We start from the raw sequence: 13855 nt of genomic DNA on the forward strand, positions 1-13855 counted from the left end.
TAATTCTTTCTGTTAAGAGGACGTCACACAAGCATGTGTTGTCTCCGTCTTATACACGTACGACATAGTAAATTTTCCTTCACCAATTTAAATAGTGTGCTTTTAGTTTTGATATAAGAATAAATCGACCTATTATCAAACTTTTAGTTAAGAATATTATCTGTGTTCTCTTGTTGGTTTTTACGACATTTTAATTTTTAAGTGAATAATGAGCATTTTTATATATTTATATTTTTCATACTCATAACTCACTTAAAAATTAAAATATCGTAAAAAACCAATGAGAGAACATAAATATTGTTCTTACTTAAAATATTCATAATAAGTCAATTTACTTTAATATTAAAACTAAAAGAACTCTAAATATGTATGTATGATAAAATAAGATACAAATTTCTTGTAGATATTAAAGTATAATAATAATATACCAAACAACAAAATTCTCAATAAATGCATTGTTATTTAATGATTGTAGTTAGAATTGTTTAATTTATAAAATTAAGTTTCCATTAATTTTGAAAAATTATGTTTATTAATACGTTATTTAAACTATTTAAAATAAACATAAGCCAAAGAATTAATCATAAGTTTACGATTTAAACAACTATTTTAATAATGTTACTAAAGTATTAAAATGTATTTTCAAAATTTAAGAAACTTATTTTTAACTATATTTAATTATATTTATAAAGAGCTCATTTTATATTTATTACGTATAAAACTGAAGCTAAGATTTAGAAATCGTATATATTTTAAAATTTAAATTTGTTAGTAACTTAAAAAAAATCCAAACTCTATTTTCATCATTTAAAACATAAAAAATTTGAATAAATTTTTATTTTTTTTTATCAAAATATTCAAAACATTACATTTTATAGTATTCAATCGTAAGTAAAATATTTTTGTGTGAAAATATGAGATGTAATCTAGAATTTAAGTTTACTTGCTTAACATTGCTCAATTGTAATTTTTTTTATATAATTTAATTTCTAAGTATATTATATTAATTCATTAAAGAAATGAAAATATAAATTCAAAATTAAATTAAAGAGAAAAGTTATTTTTTAATATTTAATATAAGTATGAATAATAATAATATATGTTAATACCAATATAAAATTTACTTTAAATTAATAAATTTATTTCTATAAATATATAAAATAATAAGGTTTTTGATTACTTAGTACATTTTAGGATATTAATTAATTTTCTAAAAAAGTTTTCTACTGTAAAAAAAATACTTTTTATAACTATTATGGTGTTTAAATTATCAAACAGTTTTTAATTATATTTTTTTCCATTAGTAAGTATCTAAATATATAACAATACTACATTGATATATTTATAAATTTCACAAAAATATTTTTTCTAAGTAAAAATAACGTTTGTCAGGTGCCAGAACAAGCAGAACCCTTGACGCGTATCCTGACAAATGAGGAGACATTGGCTCGCCGTCTATTCCTTTATAATTTTTCAACTCCATTAGATTCCATTAGTTGATTATCAGTCACACTCCATTCAATAGGTCTTGACAAGTGAACTATAGTCAATAAATGTATTGTTCTATTGTTTTATTCAGCCACCATCTAATAAACCAACCAACAGACTTTGCACCAAAATATTATAAACGATTTAACTATTTATCTGATATATTCTTCAGTAAATAATAAATTCTATAATTCATCAATCTATTGACTTCACTATTATACACCAATATACGAGTTTTTTTTGTGTTAACAGATAAGTAATATGATGTAAATATTTATTTATTTTTATTATTTTTTATCTTGATTACTTTTTTTATTTATCTACAAGGTAACAGTTATAATTATTAACCCGACGTACTGGTTTTATCGGTTTGTTTTCAGAGCTTTTCAACGCTAAAAATCATTTAAAACGAATGGTTTATAATCAAGGATCTCTTAAATTTTATTAAAAAAAAAGAAAAACGAGATTCGTAAAATATTAAACCTGGAGGTTTGCAGTAGAAACATATTGACTCAATACGATCGTAAGCTTAAACTATAAAAAAAGGAAAAAACTATTCGTAAAAGTCAAACTTTTTTTTTGGCACACGTGGGATTTATATTTATTCAACTCTGTAATATTAGTACTCAAGCACTGAGACGTTAAGGAAATTATATTTCATTTTAATTATTTATTCATTTATCTTCATTAACTGTAATTGTGAAATAAACAAAATATATGGGTTAATATATGGTAAGTTTTTAATAATGTTTAAAAGTATTGATATCGTTTAATAAGTAATTTAATATAATTATTATATGTATCATGAACACAATAAACTATGGATAAAGTACTCTAATTTGATCAAATACGATTAATTAGAGGATTTGTAAAAGTAGAGTTGAGTATTAACATTTTTGGTCTTAACTAAGCTCTTCTAAAAATATAAAATATAAGGTTTCAAAAAATTTCCTTCAAAATCTAATAACTCATTATAAGTTATAAGTATAACTCATTCTCACTTATATGTAAGTTTCCACTAAAATATATGATTAAATTCGCTGAATAAATTAAATTAATCACGTTTAATAAATTTATAATAGGTTTAATATTCATTTAATTTTTTTTTAATTCGTAGTTAAATACATTTTCAATTATTTTTAATTTTTAAAATCATACTAAAAATAGAATATTACATTTAATAATGTATTACTTTACAATTTAATAGTTATAATATTTTTACAATTTTGATCTTAATTGTCTCATTTATCTCAAAAATCAAATCATTCTATACATTATTTATATTGGAACCTTCATTTTATTTACAATTTTTCAAATTTATTTATTTTTAAATACTATTATGTATCTAAAATACCTTAAAATTGTAAAAATTGTATTTGATGAGACTTTTAATGAAAATTTAAATATTATTTTGATAAAAATAAGGCATATAAAATAGATATTGGTGTATGTGTATTTGTGTACGAGTAACGGTGGGGGGTCGAAGTGTTGTGTATGGTGTATATCAATTCCTTAGTTTTAAAACACCTTATTTAGCTTATAAATAATAAAATGAAAACTCTGTTACTTATAAAACATTCGATATTGAGTAAATAGTATTTATTTTTATATTTGAATAATGTCTCGCTGTAGTCTGATTATTAAACTATTTAGAGAAATACTAACAAGTACCCCAGATTAATCATGAAAATAATAATATAATTAATCATCTGTAACATATTTAAATTTTAATCTGATGCTATTGGTATTATTTTAAATATGTTTTGTCAGTTCAAGCATAATACGTCTTTGTTGAGTGTTATACTACTAAAATTTAAATATACATCACTGACTGTTTTTAGAATTTGAGTGGAATGATAAATGTACTAATTTTACAATGATATGCTTTTATTTATTTTTTAATGAATTAGTACACGATAGGTTGTTGATTAAATGATACTTCTATTTTCAAGAATAGAGGCGGTTTTAAATATAAAATTAATACTTTAAATAGATTAAACTTAAAATATTCAGCACTTATTTTTATAATCGTAAAAAATTAAGGAAAAACGAAAATACTTATGCAAATCAAATCTTATTTGATGTAACTCAAAAAAAAAATAACGGTAGATATTTGGAATTTTTACCAATTAATGTTTTTATTATAGTTTATTTTTTTTTTACAAATAAATTTTTAAAATATTATAAATGTTTTTAAGGATTCTATCACATTTTATGAATGTCGATCAAAACTTATTTGCTAGGTCAAAATTCTTAATAACTTGATGACTAACTCCAAAAAATGTTTTTTCCTTATAGTTTCTTATATTTAAATTAAAACAGCTCAATTATTACGAATATATGTATATATAATATATACACATGAAAAATATAGCAACAAATAATTTATAATATATAAAAAAATTCAACTGATAATGTAATTATATTAAGATCAAAATCAAATTAAGAACCCAGTATATCCGAAAAATGTTAATAAATCAATAATAACAGATCTAAAGAGGAATTTAAACAACTTGAGAGTTCATTGAGATGATGTTGTAACAATATGAGGAAATGAAATTATTTTAAACGGGGATTGTGATGGGTAGTTAGCAAATATTAGAGTGAAGTCGCAAATAGCTTCATCAAATGTGGCAAATATAAAGAGGAGAGTTTTTTAAGGAAAGGTAAAATGCATGAGCAAGAAATAAATCGTGTTCTAATTTGTGTCACGAAAAACAAACGATACAAGATATAGATAGAGACTGTTTAGTCGGACGCAAATTCATCAAATTGAAAAAAATTACAAAATGTTTTGTAGTTAAAAATCTATAAAAAACTTTATTTTTGTACCGTAGTTTTACATATTTAATTCAAGATTTTTCATTGTAAGTATTTAATACTGCAACCATAAAATCTTAAAAGTATAAAAAGAAAATAATTTTTTAGACATTTTAAAATCTAATTTAGATGAATTAATGTATTTATTTAAATGATAAATAGCGATATTTTAATTATTTATATTATTATGAGTTCTACTATATGCAATTACACTTTTGTTTTATTTTAAAATATTACCTATTTAAAAGTATTATAACTCTTTTTACTGTATTACAATATTTACAGAAATATTTATTAGGTACATTTGGAGTTTTATAAGTTGATATAATACAGTATAAATGTATGTTATTTTAATAATTAAATACTATTATTTAATCGATGCAATATTTTCGGAAAAAATTTCATCAACCTACTACATAATACTAAAAGTAAAATAAATTATTTTAATGACTATAAAAAAAAAAAACTTTTCATTTTGGGCATAGGCTAAAAAACCGTTTCCGCTCAAAATCGTTTCTCGTGTATAAATATGTATCATTGAATTCAAATTTAACACAGTAGATTGCAGAACGGTATCTACTTACCTACCTTTTAAATCTAAATTTACCAATAGAAATTGAATGCGTTAGAATATATATATTAACAATATTGTATATGAATTTATATTTTCACAGTGGTGGTGTCAAATACTACACGTCGTCTTACACTATTTTTTACTAACCAACTACGCGTGGATGTTGGCTGAAGGTTTTTATTTGCACACTCTTCTTGTGTTCGCTTTTACGTCCGAAGATACTTTAGTTCGATGGTCTTGGACATTGGCTTGGTCTACGCCGCTGGTCGTCATTTCTTTGTACACATTACTACGAATTTCCAGCGCTCATACGTCCGAGTGAGTAAAAAATGTGATATGTATTTAAACTTTGAACACTTTTGTTTCGTAACACATTTATTTAATGTGATATTTTCATGATTATAATAATCACAAAAAGTACATATAGAATTATGGAAATTTCTTTCCAACCAAACGATACGAACAGCTTATTGATTTTTCGAAAAAATCTTAATAATATTATGTATTAAGACTGCATAATATAATATTGACATAAAAATTTACCATAATTTGTAATAAACAACTAAAGATTTTTCTTTATTTATATTTTGATGATTTTTCATTTTTATGTTTACAAATATAAATGTTTAATTCTAAAATTTGGTAGGTGCAAGGTCAAATAAACTAATACAATTTTTTTTTTTATTTAAAAAAAACAAATTTAAGTATTTATGAAGTAATTTTAAGTAAAATTGATTGAATAAAAAGTAATTTATATTTTTAGTCGAGCGACTAATAAGAATAATTAGAGTTAAGACCGTACACGGTAATTTGAGTTTTAATTATTAGTATAATATAGGGAGTCATGTCAATAATAGGTATCAACAATAGGTTAATCAGAGAGACTATTAAGTCAATAATATTCCAAAGCAAATAACCGAACTGGAATCAATTATAAAATATAAAAAAAAAGCACGATAAGATAAAACTGATTAATATAATCAATCGCGTAGACAGTGCAGTTGACACGGATAGAAGGTATTGTTTTAAAAAAAAAAGTTACCACGCAAGTACAGTGAACATTTTTCAATACATCGTATAACAATTAAAAGGAATCGGTAGGTACAATAAAAAAATATTATGTAAAATAACAAATTTAAAAATTTAAATTTCATGTTTTGTGAGTTTTAGTAATAAGCTAATAACTGTGTAAATAATTTTAACAAAAACACATTACCGTTTGAATTATATTAACTATTTAGCTGTGCTTTTAGTCGCTGCATTGTATCGTATTGTACTGACTTATCTTCATCTGCAGTATTGAGTAAATTCATAAAAAAAAAAAAAAATATTTAAACAACTTTGATTGAAAACAAATGTGTAAAGTTTAAATTAAATCGAAATAAGTTTATGAATGTAATTATACTATATAAGTGGTAGAAAAAGTTTAATAAGTATAACACAGCAATAATTCGAACATATTGAAAAAATGTATCAAATAGGTAAATAAAATGACATTTGTGTAGATTTATGCTCACAATATAGCCAATGCAGGTATATATATATATAATTCATTTATATAAAACTTGATTGACACCAATTTCCACAATTAGAATCAAGTGGAGAAATATTTACTACAATCATTAATTTATTTGAAGCTTATGAACAATATTAGACGTATCACTCGTTAAACATATAATTTTATACAGGTATCTAATTGATTACAGTCAAAGATAATTATTTCAATTTATTCGTATTTATTTAAATAAAGAGCATCAAATTTATTTCGAAAAAGCGTAAATTGTTTGGAGTATAAAATATACATTAAAGGTGAACATTCAGTGAACGATAAACTGTAAACAATCCAAAGTGGGTTAGAAATCAACTTAAATCGTTTTAACGGTTAATTTATTGCATATTGCCACCGATTTATTTCTATAGTGTTTTTAATATTTAAGTATCCCTATAAAATAATATAAATAAAAGATTGAAAATTGAGAATCATCAAAGGATTTTTCAATAGTCGTTTATAAAAATTAAAATAAATATAAAAAACCGGTTAATATAGTTAATTATACATAATTAATAACTTGAGCTGGTGAGAGTTAAAGCGCGGAAATCTAAAGAAAATACTTAATATTCAGTTAAATAATCTAAAAATTACCTTATGATATAAAGTAATTACATAAAAAAAAACACCAATATTATTTTCATTAGGTACGCACAGACAACATTTGATAAAGCAGAAATTGATTGTCAATGTTTTTCGCACTTAAACTTAAGTTAAAAAGCTATCTTTTTAATTGTAAATTTATTTTTATTGCAAACATCTATTTGGTCCTTCATAAAAATAAATTTTGAATAATGTCACTGTTAAACTGCAAATAAAGACTTAATGTGTTAAAAAATATATATATATAAACATTATAAACTAATATCAAATTAGAGGTAACTTTACTATTTGATCAATTATTAATATTTTCACTAACATCTTTTGAAATAATTTAATAAAATTACAATTAAACAAAATATAAATATTCCAACATTGTTTATTTTAGTAATTCGACTCTATAGTATAAAATAAAAATTTAAAAAGATTTGAACCTACGTAATGTAATTGTTAAATAAGTAAATTTATAAAATTATAATTTAAAAAAAAATCGCAACACTTTTATAAATTTGTAAATTTAATTTGGTTAACTATAAATTTTCAACAGTCCAACGACTGAATTATGAAAAATATTTTAATACCACATAATATATTTAAATCATGTTAATGTATATTACGAGTATGTTAGTAAAAAAAACAACTTGTATTAATGTTTATGAATTAGTTAAACGATTAAAAATAATTAGTTTTATATAAAACTTAATTTAATTGTTTAAATAGTAATAATAACAATTGTATTTTAATGCCATATTTTGTTAATTATGTGAGATTTACATTAAATAAATATAATATATCTTAAATCCATAACAGAATTATTGACCTATCACTTATAAATTGTTTGAACACAAATTAATAAAATATTATAGTTGGTCTTTTAAATATTATTTTAAGTAACTTTCAAGTAAGTTACGAAAATCATAGACATTTTAGATAAACTTCTAACTATTAAGTAAATAAGAAAATTATCTCTAGAATTTTTATATAAATTTATATTTTGCAACTGCAATTTTATATTTACTTAAGTCATATAGTATTTATTATATAATTATAAAATAAGAGCGATAATATTCACAAAGTTATTCTACGGTTTTTGAAAATTTAAGACTCGAAATTTTTAATTGAGTCATTATGCACTAGTTTAAAAGCTCTTCATAATTTTATAATAACTTCAATGATAATTATTTTAAAGACTTTTTTTTTATACTTTCATAGTTAATAAAATATTTTAATTATGTCTTAAACTACTTAGTATTTGATAGCCATTTAATTTTTGTTTAGTGATAATCAAATTAAAAAAAAAAAAAAACCAACAGAACTTTGGTTTCTTTATTTACAAGTACCTGGAATAATTTTTCCAATTAAATGGTTTATTGTTGGAGATAACTAATAAATTTATAATAACTTAACTATTATTCAATAATAGCTTTGTACTCAATAGTATCTAAAACTAATGTACAAACTTTAATTCATTAGCAAGTCGCTGTCACTCAAAAATCATTTATGGTTAGGATTTATGTCTATACTAATATAAACTCATGTGTATCATTAAAATTAAGTTAGATTTTATGCGATCAATATATTTTGTAATGATATCTATTCAAAAGGGTATTATATTATTATTTGTAATGTAATTTGATTTAACTTAATTATTTATTTCACATTTTTATGTTGATGCGTATTAGCAAAAACTTTAAATTGTGTGAAAACTTTTTTTTTAAATATTTATTTCAAACCTGAATTTAAGTAGAATTATTTTTTATCCTCGTGGTAAGTAAAACATAATATTTTTTTTTTCACATTTTAAAATGTTTTCTTTGTAAATAATGGGGTTTGATAAATTGATTATCTACTAGTTATTTTAGTCATCAATCTAATGAAAATAAAAACGTTTAATGTGGTTTTTTTTATAACGCTGATAACCAGCGAGAAGTTTTTCAGCAATAAATTTTAAATATTAACCGCCCTTATAGTTTGTGAATATAGTAATTTGATTTTATGATTTGTTTTTATGTCTGAAATTCGTATACTTACAGTTAATTTTCACAGTATTTTAATTGTCAAATATATAGTGTTTAAATTTTATTATGCCGATTTGTTATTGTCCAAAGAGTAATTAAATGAAGCGGTTTAAATTCAATTAGATATCGTTTCAGAAATTAAATTGAGGACTTCTTAATATGCACTTTTACTTACGTACTATAATTTGGAATTGTTTACTATTGCATAATGTATTTTATTTGGAAACCGATGGTTTTTATTTAATTAATGTGAATAATGTGATAATTATTTATATGTCTTTAAATAGACTTTGTTCCGAGTAACATTTATAGTGAATTTGAATTAAATTAAATATTTTAAGTAAATCTTTAAAGTTCATATAGTTCATTTTATATTATATACAAATAAGTTACGTGCAAATATAGTGGCAGAAAAATAATATTTTTAATTTTTAATCTATATCACATTTATATTCATTTCATTATATTCAACCATATTAATACATAATATTATTTCAATCAACTATCGCGGTACGTATATATTGTGTTCTATATTACGTTTATGAACGATAATAATCAATTCCAAATTTAATTTACGTAGTCATACGTAAAATAATTTCTGAGGTTAGGATTTGTTTTTTTTAATGATGTTATTTTCGGGTTGGGTATTTACGGATTTCACGATACCTATAAACATAATAACGATTAACCTAGGTATAATTTATACGTTATGCATATAGAACAACAGAGAAGACCGCATGCAGGTATATCCTGGTGATTACAATATTATTTGCAAAACAAAGATGATAACAACTCGAAGTCACATCCCGTGAATCATTGGTTTTATACAACGTATTATAATGTATGATATAATAATTTTACATATAAGTATAGAATAACAAAAAAACTTGTTTTTCATAATGGTTATTTGCTCGTTAATTTCGAACAGGCATTGTAAATGTTGTTTCTATAGTTAAGTATACAGTACCTTATTTCAAGGCCCTTGTTAACTTTATAATAAGTATACAATATAATATTATTTAACATAGTTTTTATCTTAGACTCATTGTATTATTACTTATTGGGATAGTGTTCATAAATAGAGACTGTATTTTTATTAGAAATACATTCTATGTAGGTATACACATTTTTACAAACATGCATACATATGTAAACATATAAATTAGTCTAGGAAAGTAATGCTTACCAAATATAATATTAGATTTTCTAACTACAAATAATTTTATGCCAAGCATTTTGGTATGAATTTTTCATTATTTAGGTCTGATATTTTGTATACATAACAGAAATAAAATTAAAATGTAATTATAAAATTGCATCGATAATTTTTAAATATAAACATTATAAACTAATATAATGTACGAAACGTTAAAATATATACATATAGGTAATACTACTTTAAATTATTTTTAAATTATCGTCAGAATAATTAAATAGTTGTAAAAAGAAAATAGCTTTATTATTTTTGTAACGATTACATTATTACATTCTATAAGTTTTTCAAAGAACACCTTTGCAAAAACAGCGCTTTTAGATTTTTTTCCTTAGATGGTCGAAAATTCTTTATATAATTTTGTTTATGAATTAAAGCAATATTAAGAAAATAAATTATTATTTCAAAGAACTACTATTGAACCTTGATTTTTAATCTTCAAAAGCGCTGTATGAAATTTAATAAGCACGACTTCTTTTGTCTATAAAAGTGATTGCAGAAAAAAGCGTTTATGTTAAATGATAATCATAAACAAAATAAAAAAAGGATAATTTAAATCATTTTATATTTTATACTAATTCATTTATTGCTTCGTTAAACTAAAAGATAACTATTTCAGTATCAAACCAATCTATTTTATTAATTAGCTTCTGTAAAATAGTTAAGTTTTTTTTTTTCGATATAATAATAACTCATTTTTATTGCACAATATAATATAGTTTTTAAAAAACTAATTTTCTTTCAATATATCAATTTTTAAATTAATAAATTTAATAATAATATAAGAAAAGAACATATTAAAGGAATGAATTTAATATTTATATTATCAATTACATAGGATATAGAAACAACTCAATAGTAACCACACAAATTCTTTACTTGAAAATTTCGTCTTGATTGTTGCAATATGATTGTGGTACTTTTAAAAAAAGGCAGATTTTAAGTTTCCTAAAAATTCAATAATTTACACACTCATAAAAGAAATGATAACAATATAAAATATCAAGGATTTTTAGTAAAATAGGAATTTTAAATATCTTTCATATATTAATTTTCAATTTTTAATTTAAATTCGTGTTTTACTGTTCATCACCTAATCATATAATTATAGTTGCATATTTTTGATATATTATATATTTAATTTTTAAGTTCATCTAAAAAAGTTTTAATTAAGTTTAAATAATACTATGTTATTACGATGTTGTTGTTGCGATAAATAAGTTTATAACGTAATATTTTTTGTTGATAAGTAATTTATATATTTTATTTAAGTCAATATTTTACTGCTGTTTTAAAATTTTTATTACATCATGGTTTTTAATCCTATTGTTATACCTAGGTACCTATCAAATTTTATGATTTTAATATTTTTTTTTTTTTTTTTTTTTAAATAACACGTTCGTTAAAAAATATAAGACGAGTTGATACAAGTTTACCTCTAAAAATAAACAACACTGTTTAGTTCAAAAATCCACATGGTTTTTATTCATAATAGTTTTTTATTCTCTCATAAATTATTTTTTAATACAGATTTATTAGAATTAGTATGTATTGTGTTATACAATGAACGGAAAATATTGTTTTAAGTATAAATATTTATATACATATATTTTCTATATTTTTATGGCAGATTTAATACATTTTTAAAGAATATTTAAAGGTTTTTTAGATCATAAAGTCTCTAGTTCTTCTTATTACTACTATCACTTACAGATGCTGGATAAACGAATCGCCATTTACGGAGGTGCTGGTCGTGCCCGTGTGCATGTCGATGGCGCTCAACCTGGTGTTCCTGTGCAACATTGTCCGCGTTTTGTGGGTAAAACTTCAGGCCGGCCCATCTCATCTGTCCAACAGCACACCATCACGAACACTACTGCAGGCATTTAGAGCTACACTTTTGTTATTACCACTGCTCGGGCTCCATTATCTACTCACACCATTCCGGCCACCCAAACAACATCCTTGGGAACCGTTTTATGAGGTAGTGTCTGCCACCACTTCATCATTCCAAGTGAGTGTATTTACGATTAATTTCGACTTATTATGGTAAAAATTAAAAAAAAAAAAAATAAAAATAAAAATAATACTTATAGAAATATCGAGTGAACATATTGATAAACTAAATCTAATAACATTTGTTCAGCCGATTTTTCCAAATCTCCGACACAGTATTATATAAAAAAGCCGAAAATTTATCTAGATATAATAATTATAATAAATAAATGTATTGGAATTTTATTTAGATGAAATAATAAATATGCACTACAACATTTATCTATATTAAAAAATAAGTCATTTAAAATTGCAACATTGTAAAATAGCATTTCTTCTGTGGATATAATAATAAAATATATAAGTTTCAATTTTTAAACTCGTCAATAGGTACATGTGTATTAAATACAACTACCCATCGGTGTTAACATAAAATAAACAAAAATATTTAAAAATACAATAGAATAAATAGGCTTAATTAATTAAAAGGATTAATTTTTATTAAGACAGATTTATGAAACAACACTTTCAAATATTGTTATCTAGATAATATTATACGATACTATTACTTCTGATATGCTTCATGACATATTTACTTCATAGTTAGGTAAGAACCTATGAATATTATATTTAACTGGAAATCTAAATAAATAATACCCCTCTTATTAATTGAGTTTATATTATTTATCTTAAATCAACTTTTCACCCAGCCTAATTGGATTATATTGTGTAATACTTACCTGTGTGAAAATAATAATTGTATAAAATGTAAATCGACCGAATAAATTAACAGTCTTGTATAAAAACTATTCTGAGACATTGACTTTGCTTTGCAGTTTGCACTACGATGGCTGAGATTTCACACCAATATAATATATTTTATTGGGTTTTCTAGTTTCATTATCTAACAGTGCAGTAAAATTTGAATATTTTGTGTGGATTTCAAGTCGACTGTAGGTAAATATAGTCAGAATAGTTAGTATAATATTATGTTTTATTATTGCCTAAAAAACGTGTTCTTAGAAAACGACCATAATCAATTATAGCAAACAAATTTTTCCTTCGCTCTACTCTTATTTTAAAACAAATACATTTTTACATTTTTCTATATTCATTGATTTTCAATATATACATATATATTTATGAGAATAATTTGAATGAGAGATAAAAATATAATAATTGTTGGATACAAAATTTTTACGAGCGAATCACACACAATATGAAATTGTATTAAACTCGTAACATTTCCCTTAATTTGGTCTGTATCTGTAACAACCTTTTTTTGTTATTATATTTTTTTTTTAAATTTATTTATGAATTTTTCAACATGAAGTCTAATTATTATCAACAAATACAAACTATCAAACATAATGTAAACATGTAAAGATTCTATTATTATGAATACTCTTTTATCTTAAACTAATAATTAATATACTATATCTAAATTTTAATTCCTGCGTATGAATCAATTTTATCTTCAAAGTAGTAATTTACCGTAGCATAGACTAATCATTATCTATGTTGAAAAAAAAAATTGTTTTTTCAGTTGGTTATATTATTTCCGTATATAAATCTCAGTTTAGGATAAACATATTTTA

General features: G+C 22.4%; 1 protein-coding gene across 5 annotated transcripts in view; it reads left to right on the plus strand.

Annotated features, from left to right (window-relative positions):
* LOC112604375 (calcitonin gene-related peptide type 1 receptor) overlaps positions 1-13855 on the plus strand; it is a 155615-nt gene that overhangs the window by 123505 nt on the left and 18255 nt on the right. For all 5 annotated transcript variants that reach the window (XM_025353379.1, XM_025353384.1, XM_025353383.1 and 2 more), the window contains exons 7-8: positions 4983-5200; positions 11976-12276. In XM_025353379.1, the coding sequence (XP_025209164.1) occupies positions 4983-5200; positions 11976-12276 (519 nt within the window). The remainder of the gene's footprint in view (positions 1-4982; positions 5201-11975; positions 12277-13855) is intronic.

Source organism: Melanaphis sacchari, unplaced genomic scaffold (assembly GCF_002803265.2).
Source record: "Melanaphis sacchari strain LSU unplaced genomic scaffold, SCAv2.0 Contig11_pilon_pilon, whole genome shotgun sequence".
NCBI classification, from domain to species: Eukaryota; Metazoa; Arthropoda; class Insecta; order Hemiptera; family Aphididae; genus Melanaphis; species Melanaphis sacchari.